The following is a 22,347-nucleotide window of genomic DNA, read 5'->3' on the forward strand; positions in this document are numbered from 1 at the left end:
GGTGGCAGAGACAGGAGGCCTGAACAGAGAGAGCTGCTCCTTTGAGACACTAAATCAGAACCACTTTCCACTTCCAATTCTCAGGAGGCCTAAGGACACTATGTCTCCTTGGCTTGGATTTCCGTAAGATGCCTAATACTGACATGACCCCACTCTCTTCCCTGGAGCTAGCCTGAGAGCATTCCTGGGCCCTGTGACCAGGAGGGCCTCCACTTATCCTCCGACAGCTCCTTGGCTCAAGCCCTGTCTCCTTCCATGAGGTTCTGCTGGATGTAATTTCATGGACGGACTGGACCCCTGCACCTCCCTCACTCACACCCTGTCTTGGTGACCTCAGGGGAAGCAGCTGTGGCCATGCTGTCCCTGAGAGAAGCTGGGGAACCCCACACCTTGAGGCAACCATCTGGGGCTCCTGCTTAAAGCTATGCTTTCTGGAATTGAGTAAAGTCTCTACGACACTGGCTTCATTTCCTGCCATCTTTCTGCTGAGAAGACACTGAAGCCCAGCTCAGCCTGGCTCTGGTGCCTCAGCCTCGGCTCCAAGCCAGCCCCTGGCCTTGATTATTTCCTTCCTGTGAGACCCAAATTCCAGCACTGGGTTCTGTTTCTCACTCTTGATTAGGAGCCAAAATGTTATATGTTGTTGTTGTTTTAATTTCACAGTCTTGAATTTGCTACCCAAATCCACACTCTCTCCTGTAAGCTGGAAAAGAAATCTGTTTATTTTATTGATGAGTTCAAAGTAAGGTTTGTGGCAGCAATCTTAGCAGCAATGACAGCAGGACCAAGGGGAGAAGGGTGTAGAGAATGGGACCGAAGAGTCAGGTCCTATTGGATTTCAAGGGAGAAGTCTCCCAGGGCTGGGAGAGACCAAATTCACAGGGCCAGAGAGAAGACACGCGAGTCCGGCTTCCAGGGGCCCTTCCAGAACGATTGGCTGCTCTCCCTCCATACTGGCCTTCAGAGCAATGGCCGAGGTGCTCCCATGCAGCTCTTCTACAGGGCCAATGGGTGTCTGAAGTCGCTGGGTGCTGACTGTGGGTTTCCAGGGTGCCTGCAGGCTGGCGTCTCTCAAGGCTGGTTCCCGGCTTTGTGTTCAGAAGGGCGGGTCCAGAGCTCACTGGCTTAAAGGGGTGAATTTGGTTTCTCCTTCCCGACTTCAGAAGAAGGTCCTGTGGGGAAGATGAAACAGACCAGGAGGGTGCAGGCCTTGTGGGTGCACACTCAGCCCAGGGAAGGGCCTGAAACAGGCAGGACTCCCCCGGGGTGCACGGCCCTGCCAACCTCTGGCAGCCCCTCGTGGTGCAGGCCCCCAGCAGCTACACACCAGTCATAGCCACAGCACACAGGAGGCCAGGGAGGAAGCAGAAGGGACACCTGGGATGAGGTAGGAGGGGGCCGGAAGGCAGAGGGGCTGGGGTCCCTCACAAAGAGCAGAGGACAGCGACAGAAAACATAGGGCCACTGAGGCCATCCCAGAAACCACAGCAGAGCAGGCCAGTGGTCTTGGGAGCATGAGGCTCTTATGTTTTCAGGAACTTGTGACAGAAAAGACATAAGTCCAGGCTTGAGTCTGCCCTAAATGCTGCTAGCTGTGGGCTTTAGACCACACCAAACACCAGTTTCACAGCCACCTGCCAGCTCTGCCCATGGGCACAGCCCTGTCACAGGGTGGAAAACACATCCCACAGGTGGGCTCCACAGTGTCCCTCAGAGAAGAGTCCAGAGCCACGGGAGAGAGAAGGCACAGAGAACAGTTTGGTCTGAGCCAGGCTCAGGCCACGACAGTCACAACATGAACAACCCCAATAGGCCAACCCTGGTTCTTTGGACCAGCCTTCATTGCTTCTTAATCGCCCTGGCCCTGCTCAAGCATGGGGCGAAGTGGAGCAGGGCTCCCAGAAGGTGGCACCCCAAGGAAGGGGAACTCCAGGCTGCACTTGCTTTGGGGTCTCCAAGCCCGTGGCGCCCGGTTTGAAGCACTGTCTGTGCCCAGCAGAGGATGGTGCTCACCGCTCCATCCTGCTCACTGGGGTGCTGTGTGGGACCTGTGGCAGGTCCCAAGGGCTGTGGTGAGTCAGGATGCCCAGGACCCAGCCTGCTACAAAGCAGGCTCTGCTCAGCTCCCCTGAATGAGAGAGCCTTTGAGTCCAACAGAAACCCAGTGTGGCCAAGAGCAGGCCTGAGTGGCACTTCAGGAATGGCGCCTCGTGTGCCCCTCCAGACACCAGTCCAAAGAACCTGCCGACGGCATGGGCAGCAGACGGCCACGACACGCAGCACGGACAGACGGGGCCCTGCAGCCCGCCTGCCTATTCACCGTGGGGGCTGCCAGGCTCCAGCTGCAGGAAGAACCCGTGTCTAACCACGGGAGCACGGTCTTCAAGGAGCTTTCGGACCGGCTGGGGGCTTTCGGCTGCAGAGGAGGGAAGAGAAGAGCTACATACGCAGAGCAGAGCAGGAAACACAAAACAGGGCTCAGTTATTTCCAGGCAGAACTCCATCGGACCTCTCCCTTCACTTGGCTCCTGCCTAGGCCCTGGGTTCCAGAATTCCTTGCTACGAGACCTTGATTTCTCCAAGACATGCACAGGACTCAGCCTCTGCTGGGCAGGGGGAGCAGGCAGGTCCAGCCACAACAGGCAAGCAGAGGGGTAAGGAGGTGATGTGATAAGATGAGGATGGAGGTCAGACACCAGAGAGGTAGAGAGAGACAAAGACAGAGACAGAAAAAGACAGATAAAAATGGATGCAGAGACTCAGAGATAGAGAAGCAAAGGAGAAAGTAAGAAAGAAGAGGGAAGGCAATGAAGAGAAGAGAAGGGGAAAGAGTGGGGGCAGATGGGAGAGAGAGATTGACAGGGAGAATAGGGAAGAGAGAGAGAGGGGAAGGAGACAGAGAGGACTGAACTAGAGATCCACACAGGTACAGAGACAGGAATGAAACAGAGAAACAGACATATAGAAAATCACAGAGAAAGATGGAAACTGGACCAAGCCTCTTCGCAGATCCTGCAGGTAGGGCCAAAGTCTGTGGTCCTGGAAGCTTAAAGACTCAGCAAGAAGCAAAGCAGTTACCTATTAGGGAGACCATCCAGAGAGTTAAAGACAGAGATCTGTAAACTAGCTGATGAGGGTGTGAGGGCTGAGCCTCTGAGCGGGGAATCAGAAGTCCCGAGGCTTTGTACCAACTTCACCGTTTACTAGGTCTGAGACCTGAACCTCGCTGGGCCTTAGTTTTCCAGACGTAAAGAAGAATTTGGACAAGATAGTCTTAGAGGCAGCTCTGAAAATGCTTGAGGACCATGACTTAGTTCTAGGCTTTCTCTAGCTCAGTGCATTCTAGGAGTGATTTCTACTAGAAGCTGTGTGCTTGGGGCATTCCTTCAGGCTGATGGAGGCCGGGAGTGGGCTGGCAGAAGGGAGCCAAGATTCTGGAGGAGGAAGAGACAGAGGAGGCAGTGGGCCAGGCTCCCACACACACTTACAGCTCGTCATCATACTCCTTCGGGGGACAGACAGCAACAACAAGGTCGATCCAATCCTGTGGGGAGAAGGTATGTGATGCTAGGGCACGCTCAGGGATTGATGGCATGTCTGCCCCTGACACTCCATTCCCATTCCTGGGCACCATGGATCAGCTGGCTCGGACCTTCTTCCCATGGGAAGGTGGGCCCAGTTGGGTCTGGAGGACCTCCTGCTGGGATGGGTCTCATTTTGTGGCCCCATGGTCTGGGGAAGCTTCCAGTCTCTGAGGCTTCAAACCACAGAGCCAGGGTTGCCAGGCCCTTATATGACACCAAGTTCCCAGATGCTGACCTGTGGACCAGGGCCAGGCAGCAACCTTGGGGTCATGGGGGAATTTCTTAAAACTCTAGATTCTTGGACTTGACCCCTGGAAATCTAGGGTAGGTCCTGGGAAACAGTATTTTTTAACAAGGTCCCTGAGTTATTCTGAGGTACAGCCAATTAGGGAATTGTAGGCTAGATTTCTGATCCTAACGCATGCACCCCCTCAATGGATCACTGCCATCCTTGGCTTATCCATCATTGTCCACCCTTGATTTGGGCGTATTCAATAAAAGGTATGCGAACTACCACTGGGTCCCTCTACCAAGCAATAGCTCCTAGTATGGAACTGAAATCTCTTCCCAGGACCTCCCTCCATCCAATCCAGTTCTGTTCTCAAGAACCACAGATAGCACTTCTGCTCCCTCTACCCTAAGGCAGCCCTTCAGATAATCAAAGACAGTCATCATGTTACCCGTAAGTCTTCTCTTCTCCACATCCCTTCATGTGGGTCCCAGTCCCATCTGGTCAGCTTCCTCGGCTCTGAACTTAATACCCCAGGCTCGGCTGCCTGCATACAGTTGCACAGGTTGTGCATTGCACAACATGAGCGGGCGCCATTCACACTGGAGTCGGTAGGAGGGCACCCCTCGAGTTGTGCAGTGCACAGCCTGGGAGATCTTATGTGGTGGCCCTGACCCAGGTGTCTAATGAGCACAGAGCAGGCTACCCTCAGCCCCTCCTCCATTCTGGGCCCTCTGCTTCTGTGAATGCTTTCTAATAGCCCCAGGCACTCTTGATTCCTGGTCAGTGCGCACTTACAGAAGACCTTAAGTTTTCTTCTTGGGTGGGTTGCCACACCTGGTCTTCTGGAGTCTGTATCTGTGCTACTTGCTTTTTGGATTTAAAATCAGGAACTGACATTTATTTTTCTGAATCCCACATTGTCAGACTGAGACTCTCGGCTGGATGGGCTATGTGGGCATCACCCAAGTGTTGCCTGGATCCTGAATACCCCCCTGGGATGAGGAACCCGGGCTCTAAGGCCTGGTTGCAGAGGCCAGGGTTTGAGGCAAACACGCAAGGGAGGGAGGCAGGGAGGAGGTTCGCTCTTACCCCCTGATTCCAGGCCTTCTGCAGGGCAGCCTCAGCCTCAGCCAGGGTGTAGTCCGTCACGATTTTGCCATTGATTGCCATGACCTCGTCTCCTTTTACAAGACCACCTGCGGAAAGATGAGGTTGATTGGCAACCGGGCTGTATGCTACATGTGCCTGGCCCAGGGCTTGGCTAAGGGGGTCACCGTGGAGCTGCAGAAGAAGCCTGACTCCTGGATTCTGAAAGCTCACATGGGCTCCGGAAGCACGAGGGGAAACAATCCACCAGGTTGCTCAAAGGCACTTCCTTCCCACACGGTCCGCACGCCCTCACCCCCACTCCACTTAGTAGACAGGGACACCAGTGATAATCTTTGTCACTCAGCTTTACTACGGGCCTCTGCTATGTCAGAGGGAGGCAGGCCTGCATTCCCAGGGAGGTTTCTAGAAATATGAGCTAGTTCTGCAAGCCATCCCTCTCTGTGCTCCAGCCCTGCTGGTCTGCTTCAGGGCCCTGAGCTGGCCAAGCTCTTTCCTGCCTCACCGGCTGTTCCACCTGAAATACTGTTCCCTCTCTTTTTCGTCTAGTCTACATCTAAGATGAAATGTCTTCTCCTCAAAGAGGTCTTCCCTGACCCCCACTCACTCTAAAGTAGATCTCTCTTTTTATTCTGTCACTGTATCCTGGTCTTTTCCTGAAGAGCATAGTTCACAATTTGTAATTGGTCTCTTCTCAGCAGCCCCCTTTCCCTTGGTGGCTTAGGGGCCCCTCAGAGTTCCCACAGTTTCCCTCCACCCCCATAGTCCTTTGTCAGCCCTTGGCAGACTGCACTGTTATTGTCAGTACCTGGCGATTCTGAGCATGTTTTCACCACTAGATGGGGAGCCCCTGGATGGTAGGGTATATCTGATTTGGCTGTGTACCCACAGGCCCTGGCACCACTGTATGCCCACAGGCAACATGTGGTACTGGGTGGACGGATGAACAGGAAGGGGCATTCTTGAGCAACTGCCAACTACTCCGAGTGGGCAGCTGTTGGCTTTCCTGCAGAGTCCTGTATAACCACCACACCATCCCCAAACCAGGACACGGCTGTCCCCACTCACCATGCCGCTCAGCAGCTCCCCCCTCGTAAACAGCTGAGACGACCACCTTGCCGATCGGGGAGTCCACACCACCTTCCAAGGCCAGGTCTAAGGATCCCTCCTGGTTAGAGAAAAACAGGCCTTAGGGAGCCGAGCAGACAGCAGCCTGTGGGCACCTGGGCAATGAGCCTCTTGACAGGGCCACGTAGAGGACAGGAGAAGCCATGGGGCCAATGGCAGGGCCGTAGGGAGAAAGTGAGGCATGGTCACCAGGCAGGGCCAGGGCATGGGACACCACCACAGGAGGGGGCCCCCTCAAGGGAGAGAGGAGGGACAGTGGGGACCTGGGGAGTCAGCCAGGAGTCTCCTGAGAGATGAAGAAGCAGGGGACCAAGATGGGAGGGGCAGGGGCAGAGAAGGGTGGCGGCTACCCAACCTCCATGTGCCCAGGTACCTTCTTAATGCGCAGGAGTCGGATATCCTTCCCTATGATCTGCTCTGGGGTGAACTAGAGGGAAAAGACAGTGGGGAGCTTTGAGTCTGTCTGAAGGATGAGGGTGGGGCCAGGGTGGGAAGGGACCCAGGCACTTATGGAGGACATGGACAAGGGGACCTTTCCTAGCCTCCCTCCATCAGTCTTGAACTGGGGGTCCCAGCCCCACTGGGGGACATGTAGGCACACACACAAATCCCAGCTCCATTCTTCCTGGGAATGTTGTGAGATGGCGAGAGCATGTCTCATAAACACACAGCACAGTGCCTGGCATGTACTTAGTGCTCAGTGAGTGTAACTTGTTATCAGACACACACACACACACACACACACACACACACACACACACACACACACATCCCATACACTTCCCACTGGAATGCCATTTGAAAGGTGCCTTCACAGGAAAGAGCAGAGCAGTGGGGCCTTCTGGGGCTCCTCATGTGCTCATCCCTGGCACCCCCAGGGCCCAGAATGTATCACCACCAAACACATTGTAACCCCCAGCCCTCATTCCTGGGGTTACTCGCGGGGGAGGAGAGTTCTCTCTCACCATGGAGTAGGGGTCAAAGCCTTCTTCATATTTCCGGAAATCCTGGAAGCAAAGGACGGTGTTAGGGCAACAGATCTGAGGCCCCCGAGGGTCACTGCAGGAAGCAAGCTTAGGGAAGAAGTAGGGGAAAGGGTGAGGGGGCCAGGTGTGACCTGGATGGAGCATGCAGGAGGAGGCTGGCAGCCCCAACAGCTGGAGCACCCCTGCCCAGGTGAAGCAGAAAGCTGTGGGAAGCATCAGGAGAGTCCCAGCCCTGGACCCTGCACTGTTCCTGGGAGTGGCGGGGGAGGGGGTGGGGTTAACATCTGTGGCTGACAGGGGCACCAAGCTGACAGATGTCCAGGTGGCCTAGGCAGCGCCAGCCTTATTGAAGGTCTTATCTTCCCACAGCCACAGGTCCTATGGCCCTACATCAGTTCCTGCACCTGCCCTGCGAGGCCAGGTCCAGACTTTTGGAGAGGAGGGAGTGAAGCCCAGCTTTTCTCCATGCAGGGCTATGATCCCAAAGGAAGACCAACACTGTTCAAGAGACTGCTTGTCCTGGGGAATCAGTCACAGGATGATGGGGAGGGGGGCAGGAGCAGAGGGAGCGCAGGCACCATGAGGAAAGGCGGGCAGTCTGTGCCTGCCCATGTCCAGTGTTGATCTTAATGTAGAGTTTATCTGGAAGGTGAGAGGCCTCCTCAGAGCTTCGCCGGGGAAGAGGTGAGAGGACACACAGCTCAGGGGACCTGGATGGTGGGGGCTCTGGGAACAATATTCCCAAGATGTAGAAACAAGGTGGTGAGAAGGGAGGAGGAGGTAGAGCCAGGAGTCACACAGAGAGGGGGAGCCCGGGGCCCGCAGACTGAGGGGCCAGGCACACCAGGCCCGAGAGCAGCAAAGCCTCTGCTGGTCCCCATGGGAATATGGGAGCAAAGGAGCGGCCTTTCTGGACTGAGTGGAGCCACCCCCAGCACACAGTTCCCTAGGCCACGCCAAGTGTCCCTTGAGGCCCGTGGTCAGCATCATGGGGAGGCCACGGCCACCGCTATGCCCAGCATAAAGCATCCAAGCTCGGGGTACAAGACGAGGGCCACATATCAGCAGATGGCTCCCTGGGCATCTGCCTGTCCTCCCTCCTCTCTAATCTTCATCACCTCGGCTCAACCCCAAAAAGCCAAGGAGTCTCCAGCCTGGCCCAGCTCGAGGCCACCCCCAGGTCAGTCTATGGATGTCAGGGCAGCAAATCCATAGGCAAGAGAGATCAGGAGGCAGGATCTGAGTCAATGCTCTTTCAGGAGGGCCCTGCCTACCCCTGGCTGTCGCTTCTGCAGAACTCGGCAGTGCTGGCTCAGGGCCCGAGAATCTTCCCCCTGAGAATCTGCTCTCAGGGATGGGCCAGATGGCAAGTGCTTGTGTCTTGTGTAAATTTAGATCAGAGACTTATAAGCCATTACAGCTGGTCAGCCCTTGAAAAAGGAGCCCAACCCTTCATCCAACAGAGGAGAAAAGGAGGCCCAGAGAGGTGACATTCATGCCCAAGGCCAGCCAGTCAGTGGGCAGTGGAGCGAGGGCTTGACTTCCATTCTGGGCCCTTGGACTTCTCACCTTCCTGCCTCTCTCTCTTTGAACCTGTGTGTGCCCTAAGCAGCACGGCCCTTACATGTCTCTCTTACAATCCTGGTGCTTGGAGAAACAGAATGGCACAGCGTCAAGGGGCCCAACCCCCCGAATTAAAACCGGGGGTCTGACACCGGCTGTGTGTGTCAGAACATCACCGGTGTGTTTCCTAATCTCTCTGCGTGAGTTTCTCATCTACAACATGGGGATGATGATAGCACGTAACTCCCAGGTTGTTGTAAAGATTGAATGAATTAACAGACATAAAGTATTGAGAGACAGTGCTTGGCGCAGCACACCTTCTGCTAGCCACCGCCTGTCATTGGGAGCAGCCTCCTTGGCAGACCCCCATGTCTCACTGTCAGCCGACACCTCCCCTCAGCTTCCTGCCTGTAGTCACATTCGCCTGTGGTTGGGTGGTGGGTTATCAGTGCGGAGTTGGGCTGCACGATCTCCCTCCATCTGGGGGTCTCTTTCATTGGTGGTGAGGCAGCCAATCAATGGTGGTTCTGTGGATGTGAGCCCCAGGAGGTGGGGAGGATAAGTGGCTGCCTCCCGCCCCCACTCATGGACCAGCTAGGACCTCTGTGGCCCTGTGCACAGGAGCACCCTGGGCAGATGGAGGATCTGGGCCATCACTTCCTCCCTGATGTGGGTTCAGTGTGGGGTGAGGGGTGGGGGTGCTGGGTTGACTCTGTGATCTGCCTTGAGGGGCCAAAATGGGGGGAGGGGCAGGTAGAAACCTCAGGCACCTAGGGCTGGAACAAGGGCCCATCTTGGCCTCTGAGGATTCCCTCTGTCCTATTCCTCTTTGAACAAACAGCAGTAAAAGAGCCGAGCCCCCAGGGACCCTGCATGGGGCCCAACAAACCTAATGTCCCCACCTGACACAAGACCCTCCCCAACCCCTGGCTGTGGCCATGGGGACACAGCTTTGGCCTGAGGCTCCCAGCAGATGGCGCTAGGGGCCACCTGAGAGCCACCAGCACTCCCAGAGAGAGAAGTCAGAGTGGGAGACACGGGGTGGCAGGGAGGACCACAGACACACGACGGGTATCACTGTACTTGTCTGAACGCTGTCTGATAAACCACCATCCTCTTCAACATCTCCTGTGGCTGCCAGAAAAAAAAAAAGTTGCATACTGAATGTTACCAACAGGCCTCGTCTGCCCCCTGGTGCCCGATCACGGGTCTGCCACCCTGGGGTGGCCCTGACAAAATCCCTCCCCAAATAGACACAGCCTGATTTACATTCTGGCCCCGTACGATGTCCCCAGACACACAGCTACCCAGTTCTAGTCAAGCAGACACCACCCCTTGTCATCAGCCAGAGCATGCGACACAGATGCACCAGCAGCTGTCACGAGAGCATGAACCTAGCTTGTCGGGAAGCTGACAGGACAGCTAGAGCTCAAAATAAGTATCTGAGCTGCCCTGCCCTGACATTGGGTAGGGTTTTTTTTGAAAGGAGAATTAGAATTCTGGCATGACTCTTCCCACCATGGGTGGGAGGCCAGTCAGTGGCTGGTGCCCCTGGAGCAGGTACACATGAGTCCGAGCTCGCTCAGCTGTGGGTGACCAAGAGCGGGCAGACCTCCCCTCTCCCCCAGCACCACACCTCACACTCTCAGTCCCAGAGAGGAGTGAGACGTGATCTGGAGGTGGATCTGCTTTGGCAAGGTCCCCTCTGAGGGTGGTCCATGCCATGGGGAGCCACACCGGGCACTAGGGGCAGAGGCAGGACCACTGGAATCACCGTAAGTTTAGGCAAGTTGGCAGTGTGGGTCAGAGCTTGGGCTTTGGATTCTGAATGACCCTGAAGTAAGAAGTAAGTCCTGGCTTTGCCTTGGGCACCTGACTTAACCTCTCTAAGCTTTGGGTTCCTCAAGTGTGAAAGATGGATAACAGATACCATCTACTGGGTTGGTGAGGATTAAGTGAGACCCTGCAGAGCCGATACATGGTAGGCTCACAGCAAGTCTGAGCGGTTATTTTTATTACTTCTAGATGGCGCTGCAGCCTGTTTGGTCAAGTGAGGAACAGGAATGTCACTGGCCATGTCAACCACCACTTACACCATGTGGGTTCATCTCGTGGCCAATGAGATGGTTAGGAGATGGCACCTGATGTGAGTTTGTGTCCCACCTCACTGTCCCTCCAGCAGAACCCAGAGGAGGCGGCCCTGGTCTGCTCTCTGGCGATGCGCTGGAGGGGGACCCGGGAGGCTTACCAGGACCTCGGATTTCACCGCTGGCCTGTAGATGAAGTTGGACTCCTGGTGGACCATGACAGGCTTGGAGATGGTGGACACGCCAGGGCCTCGTGGAGGCTGTGGACTTGGGCAGAATGTCTAGCGAGGTTAGTTTAAGAGAGACCCGTGTGAGGTCATGGCGGGCATGGCCCAGGTCAACCACGGCACTCTGACACACGTGCAAATTCACACCATGCACATGCTGAGCCAGCCTGGTCCGTTCGCCTGCCAGAGGTCCTGGGGTCTGATCTCCAGCGGAGAGATGAGCAATCTGCTGGCCACGGTGTGCCCTGAACTCAGACACTACGTGCCTCTAGGGAATCAGGGACGTGAGCCAGAGTCTGGTTCTGGGGTCACCAGCAGCCACTGTCACTCAGAGGATAGGCTTTCAAGGTTTCCTCTCAGTGGCCGTGGATGCCGTCCAGCCTCCTCTCTCCCTAGGGCTTCTCTCTTCTGGCCACGGTTCCAGTCCCCTGACTGCACAGGAAGGATCTGCTGTCCCTGATGGGTGGGCATAGAGTCTCTGGAGGCTGGGGGTGAGGAGCAGTAAGAGAGGCATCCTGTCTGCTTTGCTCTAATGCACTTGATCCTCTTGGGTAACACAAATCAAATTGGGCCACAAACCCTACCCAGGGCCCTTGATGGGTCCCCACTGACTACGGAGACCCTTGACTTGACCCCAAGATCCTTCATGAGCTTCTCTACCTCCCTTTATACTCATTGCTCACTCCTCTCCCTTCTCACATTGCCTACTTACATCCTCCAAAACACCAGGTTTTCTTGCCTCAAGGCTTTTGCACATGCTCTTTCCTGCTGCTTTACCTCCCAGGTGTTAGCTTGGGAAGGTATCATTGCCTTCAGAAAGCATTCCTTGAGCTTTTCCTCTCCACTTCTGCTGCTCATCCCCAGTGTTCCCCCATCTCCCTCTGGTAGTGTGGTGGTTTCCTGCTTACTTGTCTGTCTTCCCACAGGACTGTCTTGGGCAAGGACTGGGCTGCCTATTTTGTGGTGGTGCTCCAGTACCCAGCATAGTGTCTAGCATATAGTAGTTGCTCACTAAACATGTTTTATGAATAAAGGGATGACTTAATAGTATAGTGGGCACATGAGACAGTGCCTGGGGGTAGATATGACCCTGAAAACCTTCCCTTGGCGGGTGCTGATGAGGCAGGTACAGAAGCCAACACAGGTGTCTTTTCCCACAACCGGAGACCTGCTGCTGGCTGGGCTGACAGTGCAGATGTGTGATCAACCACACCTCCTGCTGCTGCACTGATGACAACTCACTAGGAGCATGCAGAGAGGAGGGTGTCAGGGCTGTGGGTGCAAGGGCCAAAGTGCTAACTAATAAAACAGCAGCCCCTGGCCTTTGAGTCAGGAAAACCCTGGCTTTGATGTTGCTTAAGACACTTATGGTCCCGTTTTTCAGAGGCTCCCTGTGCTGGGGGAGTTTTTAATCCTCCCCGTGCTCTGACCGGGAAGTAGCAGTGGGAACTTCGTAATTCCTAGAGCAATCTCTGGGAAAGCTGGATCCTGTTTTGAAGCTTGACCCTGACTCAAAAGTTGGCAGAGGTTACCTCCAACCTCATGTTTGCAGCTTCACCCAAATTTTCTTGTACCTTGATTTGTCACTGGTCACAGTTAATGTCTACAGAGCACCTACTATGTGCCTGCCATACTCCTAAGTATTAACTTAGAATGAGGTCATGTGTTAACTCATTTGATCCTCATAACAGGGAGGTGCCATTAACATTCCCACTTTGTGAGTGAGGACACCCAGGCTCAGCTTGATGAGGTGACACATGCTCAGCCAGGATTCACACCCAGGCAGTTCCTCCTGGCAGTTCCCTGCACCTGCAATGCCCTCCCCCAAGTCCTTCATGCATCGCCATCCCTCAAGGCTCAGCTCTGCAGAGGTGCCTGCAGCCTCCCATTAGAAGGAGTCTCTCCCACACAACACGTGACCTGTGCTGATTTGATAGCCGGTCCTGCCCTGTCAGCTGCTCATCCTTCCGATGGCAAAGTCCTGGGAGCACAGGTGGGCCCACCTCCCGGGTCCTTTGCAGCACTGCTCCCCTCCCCCTTCACACAGAGAGGCACAAGGCAGGTCCTCAATCCATGATTTTTGAATCGAATTTGTTGAGGAAAAGCTGCCCCCCCATCTGGGTGGGGACCCCTCACAATAAGGATGTGGTCCTCTGTGCCAGGCTCATTCAACCGCCTGCAAACCTGGTCCTGGCTGGGCTCTGAGGGAAGACATCCCTGGAACAGTCAGGGCTCAGGACTCCACCAGAGGTTCAGAGGGAGTCTCTCCCTCCTCACCCCCCCCCCCCCAGAGTCTCCGTGAAAGCCAGAGCCTTGTCTGCATCTGGCACTTCCTCACTCCCACCTTCCTTCCCCAGGCTCTCCTCAGTGCTCGGAGAGGCTCATTCTGCTCTGTAGGCAGGAACTCAGATCCAGGCAGGGAAGGTTAATAAAAGCCACTGATCGGTACTACTGCCTGCCCTCCCCCACATACCTGCCACAGTCCCCCTCACGCCCACACCCCCAGTTGACATGGGCTGCATGGGCTCTGACGCCAGCCTGGCCCCACAGCTATTGGAGCAGAGGAATATTTTGTTTTTTTCCTTCCCAGGAATCAAAGTTCTGTGTCTTCCTTGAGGATTGCCTCTTCCAATGTAGTCTTTGGATGATGAACAATTAATAAGAAATATGTCTTTTTGAGAAAGATCACTGTTCTGCCTCCTGATTCCAAGAAAACGATCCCTAGTCTTTTCTTTTGATAGTAAATTTGGAGATTTCTAGGAATTCTCCATCTTCATCTTTTCTGGAGCTGGAAGATGGCCAGACATTTCTGGGGATTATACTTCAAGCCAACGGAGTTGATTGGTGCCATAGGAAATGCTGCATTGGGCAGTGTTATTGCTTCAATTACAGAGCTTACGATTGCTCCCCTGAACCCCCTTTTCCTCTGTTAAACTGTGGATTCATTTCCCACACTCAAGGCTTTCTAGGCGAATAGCAAGACATGACCAGCTGTGACATAGTGCGCTGGCTACCCAGCCCAGCCTTGCAAGTACTACATTGAATGTCACCAGCCCACACTAGCCAAGAGGAAGAGAGGGCAGCTTCACGCAAATCTCCTTGTACCTTGATTTGTCACTGATCACAGTTAGTAAGGTCTACTGAGCACTTACTGTGCGCCTACTGCAAACATCGAACATCGATACACTGTTGCTCATCCCAAGTACCACAGGCCATTCCCCATACAATACACACTTCAAAACCAGCAGAAACCATCCACATGCAGGGTGTGCACAACATGCAGGCTGGGAGCTCATTCCTGGAGAGTGGGGTGGGGTGATGTTTCCTCCCGTCTCCGCTCCCAGGGGCAGTGGAGGACACGGGAAACAGCAGCCCCGCCCACTCCACCCGCTTCCCAGTGTAGCACGCAGAACAGGGGCAGTACCTTTGGGGTGGGTGGGAAGCTCCGTTCAGGGATAGGGGAATTGGCAGGCTTCCCGCTGTGGTTCTTGGCCTCCCAGTCCTCTGTAGGATTGCCTGTGTCCCCAGCGCGGAACGTGTGGTTGCCCAGTGCCTCTTCCAGGGCAGAGGGCAGTGGGCGGGTAGGAGCGAGGTCTTGGGTGGGAATAGATGGTGGGGGAGGGATGGGGATCGGGGGTGGGGTGTGCTGCACCCAGGGTGAGGACGAGGCACTCACACGGCCTGATGACGGAAGGACAGGGGTTGCGGGGACCTTGGAGGGTGGGTTGGAGGGTGGAGGATGGGGCATCACAGGTAAGGCAGAGGGAATCTTGGGGGGGTAGTAGAACATGTCCAAAGAGATGTCATCCAGGTCAGTGGTGTGGAGGTGCAGCCCGCCAGCGAAGCGTCTCAGGGGTGGGGCCAGGGGAGACATGGAAGGCGGGGGCCCCGTGGTCATCTGGGGGTTGCAAGGAAGTTCTGTAGTCTTGGGGCGAGTGCTTCACTTCACAGGACATTGAGTACAAGGCTCTTCTAATCGATTTCTCTTACTGCCGGAGACCCACCACCCTCACACCAGAGCCACACGGGTGCCACCTGAGCTCATGCCGGACAGCTGGTAGGGAATGCCCACATGCAAGAGGGTCCCGTATTCTGCCATTTGTGGGTGACAAATAAGGCAACCATATAATTCACCCTCTAAACTGGAACGCGCTTGACAGTGAACGTGGCCCTCTTAGTAGTTACACCAGGACAAGGGGCCTAGCTGGGACCATCGCAGATAAGCTGGGACTTAGTGGTCACTCTGGAGACAAGCCCAGGAAAACAGCTATGTTCTCCCTCCTCAAGAGAGGAAGGGGGAGTGCGCTGGACAGTGGCCATCGTGCCTCCCGCTGCCCCCAGGGCGGGTCGTTCGGAAGGCAGCAGGAGGAGGGGCTAGGAAAGAAGGGCTCTGTTACCTCCGAAATCTCATTATCAGCAGAGGAAATCTGCTCAAGGCGAGTCTGACAGAGCCTTTCCACCCAATACTGAATCTTTTCCGATTCCTCCAGGTCTTCCCGCTCCGTCTCGGACACCTGGGACCCAAGGCCGAGGCACAAAGGAGAGGACAAAGGGTGCACTTGAGTCACACGTGGGCGGCACACACGAAGCGTTTCTTAGAAAACCCCAAAGTACTGTTGGTGTGTCAGCTGTCTAGAAAAAGACCTAAGCTTGTTTCACTGGGCCCAGAAGACGGGCGAACAGGTGTGGGGAGGGTGTCGAGGTGTTGGTTTGACTAACGCCACTTGTAGGCACAGTCAGAGAAGGGGCTCATGCATTGCCTGGGATTAGCTGGCCCCCGAACCCTGAGGCTCTTAGGATTCTCCACCAACGTCCTATTGTAGGCTCCTCGCACATTCCAAGAGTTAAACTTTACATTTCTTTTCCCTTCCAGGCTGCCTTGTCCTCAGAAGCACAAGTTCAATTTCTTAAATTTTGTGGCTAATCTGTTCCTAGTGCCAGACCTAATGCACTTCACATTCTCCAGGCCTTCTCTTGTTTTGTAATGCAATCAGCTTGGCCATCTGTCACGGAAGCATGAAAGGAAGCCGAACCAATGCTATCTCAAACAGCTAGGGAGTGAAGGTCACCCAGCTCACCTAGGAAGTAAGGATTACTCATGCTGGAAGACTGCTTTTGGCATGTCTGGAAGGGAACGGCCTTAGATACATCCCCAGGTTGAAGAGGTCCAGCCTCAGACTCACGCTCTGCTGATGGGAGCAGCCTCAGACCCATAGCCTGAGTAGTTGAGGGAGAGCCTGAGACATCCTGCCTGTGCACGGGGTTAGCCTGAGACCCATACCCTCAGAGCCCAGGCACTTTGGGAAACCCTGATCTTGAACTTGTAACCTGGGAGGGGGGCAAACTGATTCAGATAGAATGACAGGCAGGTGGAAGGCTAACTTCCGATCTCCATCTAGGCAGAGGGGTGAGCCTCTGACTCACAGCCACACCTGGGGCAGGGAGGCCTAGTCTTGGACTCATACTCTGATACAGTGGGGGTGGAGGGCACAGGCCCAACCGCTGGCCAGGTGTGGGGAGGGCTGACCTAAGTCCTACAATCTGAGCAGAGAGGTTAGCTTCAGACCCACACCTGAGCAAGGAGGCCAGTCTCAACCCCAAACATACATCTAAGCCAGAAGCTAGTCTCAGATGACCCTGGGCAGGTGGGATGACCTCACTCTCCACACTAAGGAGGTGGGCAGGGCTCACTCCACCTTTGGACTCCATTTGGGAGAATAACTCCGGATGGTTCCCTGGGGGCATGATGGGAAACAACCAAGCCGCCTCCCAGGGGTGCTCACCTGGCCTTTGAGCAGGTCACCTACCTCCTGGGCCAGCCGGTTGATCTTCAGTTGCTTTTCCTTTTCCAGCATTTCCTCCTTCTCTTTGTAAAGCTTTTGTTCAAACTCCAGTTCCTTCTTATTCTTTCTCAACTCCTGCAGGCTGTCATACTTGGCTTTCTTATCCTTTCCTTTCTGAGCAGATGTGGCATTTTTTACACGACAAGGGTTACAAGGTAGTGTTGACACTGGCACAGCACCACAAACAGGGCATTCAGGCCTCAGCAACACCAGGCAACCATCCCACGGTGAGCCCCTCCCCCAGCTCTGTCCATGGGCATTGGAGCTCAGGTTTATGACAAGCGGTCACTGCTACTCACTACAGAGTAGGAGACACAATCCCTTTGTCAGAAGAATGGGTTTACTAATTCACTAACTGGCTGTGTGACTTTGGCTAGGTTTCTTAACCTCTCTGGGCCTGATTAACTCATCTCCAAAATGGAAGAAATACCTGCCCCATAAGCTTGCCATCCAGAGCCAATGAAATAACATCTATAAATGTGCTTTATAATCATGAAAGTACTGCATAAATAAGGCATTGCATTTATTTCCTAGTATCTGGGCACATGCCTTCTCCAATATCTGGAGAGAAAGGTGTCTCATATGTAGACACCGCATGATATAGTCTCTTGCCCAACATCAAACATCTAATAAGTGGTGGTGCCAGGATTTGGTCCTGAGTCTTCTAGGTCCCACAAAGTTTCTACTGTATCCAGAAGAACTGGGGGCAATGGGAGCATGGCAGGTGTCAACTCCATCACACAGGCCTGGAGGATATAGCTAGCTCTCTGGGGAGGGGACAGCAGGTAGTCAACATTCTGGGGAATGTTTGGGGAAGGAGGAAACCCACCTGTGAGCTCACTCCACCCCCAACAAACCTTCCTGGGGCCTGCTCTCAGAATTCCTGAGTCACTCCAGCATCAATGGCCAGGAATGAAGATTTGAGTTGACTAGTGATTGTAAACAGCTAGAAGGACTTGGGTGGGGAGGTGCCATTATGGACTTGTGCTTGAGTCATCCTGCCCCCTAAAGACAACCCCCACCTCTGTGTGTATGTACTGTGCTCTGGAGATGATCCCACCCGCCACCACCTGAGGGATGGGATCCACCCCAGAACAGTCTAGAAGCCACTTGAGAAAATGGTTCTCTTTGCTTCAGAGTCCTGCTTGGTTCCTTGCCTACCCTGTTGACTAGACTCTTGGCTCACTTGATAGATGAATCCCTGCTATCATGTTATAGATTCAGACAGCAAATCCCCAGGAGGAGCCAGAAACATTGTGCCTGGAGGCAGCTTGCTAGAGGAAGGGCATGGCCTCCCACAGGCACCACTATGATAGGAATGGCCATTCTGTTGGTTAAAAGACCCCACCAGTGCTAAGGTTTTGGAGCCAGGGCACCTGGCTGGGGCAGGCACATGTGACCGTTTCTGTCCCATCTCCAAGAAAGCAGCGCCTGCTTACTGAGGCAGAAGGGCAAGTTGCCCCATAGCATTGTCTACGGCTCTCAGAACAGTCTGCTCCCTCCAGGTGGGTACTTAGTTGCATGTGAGTCTGCCTCCCTGCCAGACGGTGGGCCCCTGCAAGTAGGGGTGGTCTTCATGACTCACTCATGCATTCCTGGTGAGGGCTAGTCAGAACCACACATCCTCAGGCCCTGGCATAGGCTCTGTGGGGCCACTGACTGGGGGCTTTGAACCCCAGAGGGATTACTTCCAGGTTAGGAATTGAGACATGGAGCCTTTAGCTTTTCAAATAAGGGAGATGTTGTGCATCAATGGTCATGGCCATAGACGGCCACGTGTACTACCTGGGCACTGGGTGTTCCAGCTCCCGGGAAACACGGCGTCTCACGTGGCCCTGGAGAAAGTGGCTGTGGATTTTCAGAGCCAGCAGGAGGAACCCGATTCTGGTGTCCTTTTAGCTGTCAGTTAAATTCATGGCAAATATTCCTTTCAGTCGGGACTAAGGAGAGGCAGATGGGGTGGATGTGTTCTTGCTGCTACCTAGAAGCAATTTCCCTCTCTTTTGGAAATGAAATGGAAATCGAAATACCAGCTATTTCTGGAATGACTGAACTAATGAGTAGGGGGAAGCAGGTCTGCTTCTTTACCAACAGCACTTCTCAAGGGACGTGATCTCTGAGGGGAAGTGTGTGTGTGGAGGAGACACACACACACTTCTCTTACATTTGCCTAGTTATTAATGCCTGGGAAGGATTTAACCTACCCATCTCCTGTCATTCGTTTTTCAAGTAGAATCCTGTGTGTGTGTGTGTGTGTGTGTGTGTGTATCTAGTTATATTCTAGTAGAGACTGTATATAGGAAAGAATTCAACATGTAATGCAATGAGGCATCCTAAGCCAGGGTCAGCCTGTAAATGGAAAGGACAGTTTGATGAGACCAAGTCCTTTCTGAGGCCACCACAGTGTGGAGAGGAGTCCCCTAAGGGGCTCTGTCCTGACTTATTCAGTGTCAGACGAAGCACGATCTGTGCTCCTAGGGGAAGACGCTCTCGGTCAGGAATAATAGTGCTGTCTTCGTATCTGAACGGTACTGTGTTGGAGGAAGGGGTAGATGTTTCTAGCACATAGATATTCCCATGTACAGGCAGGGAGAAGCTACATATGATCAAGGTCACACTGCAGCCAGGGCTTTGGTTTCTGGAAGCCAGACATCCCGCCAGAAAGAGCCGGTTGAGTGATGACACCTATATTGCTTCACCCAGATTTATGCTGATGCCTGGATCCCAAACGCCAAGTCATCCTGAATGTCCAATCTATAGATGTTAACAGCGGCATTTTCATAATGAAATGCCAAAGTGATTTAGAAAGAAAAGGGATGAGAAAGGTTTATGGGGCCTGGAGATACATAGTAATAAGGTTTAGAGAGAAAATCTAAGGCCTCAGAGACCAGAAAACTGCATTATCCGGGGCACGTGCAGAGATATTTCTAGGGAGAGTTACGATTGGTGTGGCTCTTTGTCTCAACCCGAGGCAGCCAACTCCCGCCTCGGCAGCTGGTCTGTGTCTGGCTCAGTCAGCCTCATAATCTGCATTGTGACATTTCCCTCTGCCTGTCCTCAGCTTCCGGTCTTGGCCGCTGGGTCTGCTTGACAGAGACCCAAAGCAGCAGCTTCCTGCCATGCCCCTGCCCCGGATGCCCTGTGCCCACCGGGGCTGACCCAGGTGGCGCCTGATGGTGCCTGGGCAGGTTTCACCCGAGAACCCCCCCGCCCCCCACTCCATGATGCCTCTGTGACAGGGCCCTGCCCTCTGATGACAGCCTGACAGAGAAGCACAGCCCTCGAGCAAGCAGTCTGGGTCACACTGTTGAGCGTTGACAGAAAAAAACAATGTTTGGAAAAGGCCAAAACCCACAGCAAACTCAATGGCAAACGGCACAGCACCCAGCCCTGTCCTACCTTCCGGATGGATGGGAACTTGCCATCGTAACGATAAAACCACCCAAAGGCTGTAACAACACAGAGAACGGAGCCGTGAGACAGTTCCGCGCAGCCAGCACCCAGCGAGGGCAGAGGCCGGGAGCGGGGTTCCCATGAGACGAAGAGCAGCACAGCTGGCCCAGCAGCAGAACGGCACCCTCTGCCTGACTCTCCACTTCCCTGCCTCGCCTGGGCTGTAAACAGGCCCAGGACCACCTGAGAAAGGCCCCGATTGACAGTCCCCGGGCCCCTGCCGCTGCCTCTGGCTTTAGAAATCAGTGCCAGACAAATCAAAGAGAAAGCCCCTGGTGGGAGGATGAGCTTTTCCAACTCAGAGCCACCGCCTGCCAGACACAAAGCCCCGCTGAAAGGGAATGAGGCTTTTCCTGACCGACGTCTGGTCCCTCCATCCAAGAAATGGCTCGAGACAAAAGGGAGCCTGGGTCTCTGCCTAGAACTGCTGTCAGCCAGAACAAAACAGTGTTGTCCCACAGTCCAGGCCATATCCTCCACTTTCAGTGTTGGAAGAGAAAGCGATGCTTGGGGGCAGCTCTGGGAAGGACGGCTCAGGCAGCCAGCAGGCAGATCGGCCTCCAAAAAAGCATATCCCCGTCCGGGCCAGACAACCCGGGCACCAGCCCCCTGCCTTCCTCAGGCAGCAGCATGGCTGGGCAATACCGCAGACCTGAAGCTCCCCGGCCAGTGGTGAAGGCTTAAATAATTACTCACTCTGGACCAGTCTGGGCTCTAGAAGAGAATCTTGAAAGCCTCTTGCTGGACCAAGCGCTACCCTCTAGTTGCCGGATCTTGGGGAGATCTGCGGTGTCCTCGGGAGAGGCCCGAGGAAGAACTTGGCCTTGGCCATACTTAAATATTTGAACCAGCAGTTCAGTTGTACTGTGTGCACCAGCTGACATGTCAGCCTGGCCTTGTTCTCAAGGTTTTGTGTGCAGTGCTTGGACCAAGCCAGGGCTGGGAGGAGCGCCACAGACTCCAGTGGTCTCCACCATATGCTGGTCCCCCAAAGCCGGATGCAGGGATGGCAGGGCAGGTGGGCAGAGCAAGCAGAGCAGCAAGGCCAGAGAGCGAAGCGGGGGCCGCAAACCTGCTCTCCCTGCTCCTCCGTGCCTCTGTCCCGGTCGTTGGCAGGCTCAAGCTTGGGCTCCACTCTCTGATCATCTACCCGGGAAAACAGGGGGAAGCTGGTGAACCGAGAGGGATTCAGGAGACCCAGAGGCCAGAGGCGCTTCCCAGGAGCCTGGGGGCCTGGGACCAGCTTCCTCTACGGGAGCTGTGAGGTCAGGGGCAGGAACAGGGCTCAGGAGCCCAGTGCAAAGCTTTCTCGCTCTGGGATGGCGTGTGTCGAGCTTTCAACCTTGGTAGCTTTAGTTTCTCTGTCTGTAAAATGGGCTCACAACACGGGCCTGTGATCTGACAGCAGAGTGAGAAGCATTTTGTGGGGCGTTCAACTGACACTGGGAGGTGTGGCACAGAGGATGGGAATACCTGAGTATTATACATGTTTGGTGCCAGAGCATACAATGGGAGGACAGATCCTCTTGGCTTCTTACCACCTTCAGACCTCTGGGTCCCCCAGGGACTGTTGGAGCTGTGTGGGTGGACTGGGAACCCTGAAGAGGTGGGGAGATTCCCAAGGGTAGAGGGGCACATGTGGTCAGGAAGACACGAATTTTGACATAATGTGGAGAATAGCAAACCACCCATTCCAGTGGTTTCCAACCTGGACTCCAGCCGCCCTGGGATGGTAGAAGGTAGTGCATAAACTTGCCGCGAGTTTTTTTTATTAATATTTCAAATATTAATTAGAAGAACTTGCCCAATAACCGATGAAAGGGTAAATGTTAAGAGCCATTGCTTTTGGCTTGATTTCTGGTTACTCGACCGTGGAACACTGTTTCTTGCTAACAAGAATGACTACCTAATCCAACAATGGTGACACACATGATTACTTAATCGTTTGGTAGGAAAACAACTCAACGTCCAAACCATGGGGCCTGTTGGGTGTGGGGACTAATTGATTGATGGGGTCCGTAATGGCAAGAGAAGGGTGGAAATCCCTTGTTTAAACCTCTTCATCTCTCCAGGCTTTTTCTAGCTCTGGGATTCTTGATTAAAATCCCTCCTCCTTGTTGGTTTAGCTAAGGAAGTT

At 54.2% G+C, this 22,347-nt stretch overlaps 1 protein-coding gene across 6 annotated transcripts in view; it reads right to left on the reverse strand.

Moving 5' to 3' along the window:
* Positions 1-699: 699 nt before the first annotated feature.
* The window catches only part of USH1C (USH1 protein network component harmonin), a 44,908-nt gene continuing 23,260 nt past the window's right edge, over positions 700-22,347 (reverse strand). For 2 of the 6 annotated variants that reach the window (XM_059709056.1, XM_059709055.1), the window contains 13 exons: positions 21,283-21,356; positions 16,722-16,871; positions 15,312-15,428; positions 14,339-14,812; positions 10,849-10,968; positions 9,684-9,734; positions 7,017-7,058; positions 6,425-6,478; positions 5,992-6,091; positions 4,906-5,012; positions 4,265-4,360; positions 3,489-3,544; positions 1,010-1,172 (listed from right to left, as the gene is read on the reverse strand). In XM_059709056.1, the coding sequence (XP_059565039.1) occupies positions 1,160-1,172; positions 3,489-3,544; positions 4,265-4,360; positions 4,906-5,012; positions 5,992-6,091; positions 6,425-6,478; positions 7,017-7,058; positions 9,684-9,734; positions 10,849-10,968; positions 14,339-14,812; positions 15,312-15,428; positions 16,722-16,871; positions 21,283-21,356 (1,454 nt within the window). In that variant the 3' untranslated portion in view covers positions 1,010-1,159. Of the gene's footprint in view, positions 1,173-2,329; positions 2,440-3,488; positions 3,545-4,011; positions 4,015-4,264; positions 4,361-4,905; positions 5,013-5,991; positions 6,092-6,424; positions 6,479-7,016; positions 7,059-9,683; positions 9,735-10,848; positions 10,969-14,338; positions 14,813-15,311; positions 15,429-16,721; positions 16,872-20,156; positions 20,207-21,282; positions 21,357-22,347 lie in introns of all 6 variants that reach the window. The other 4 variants (XM_059709061.1, XM_059709058.1, XM_059709057.1 and 1 more) reach the window with 4 other exon arrangements.

The sequence above is a fragment of the Myotis daubentonii genome, chromosome 9, assembly GCF_963259705.1.
Source record: "Myotis daubentonii chromosome 9, mMyoDau2.1, whole genome shotgun sequence".
Taxonomy (NCBI): Eukaryota; Metazoa; Chordata; class Mammalia; order Chiroptera; family Vespertilionidae; genus Myotis; species Myotis daubentonii.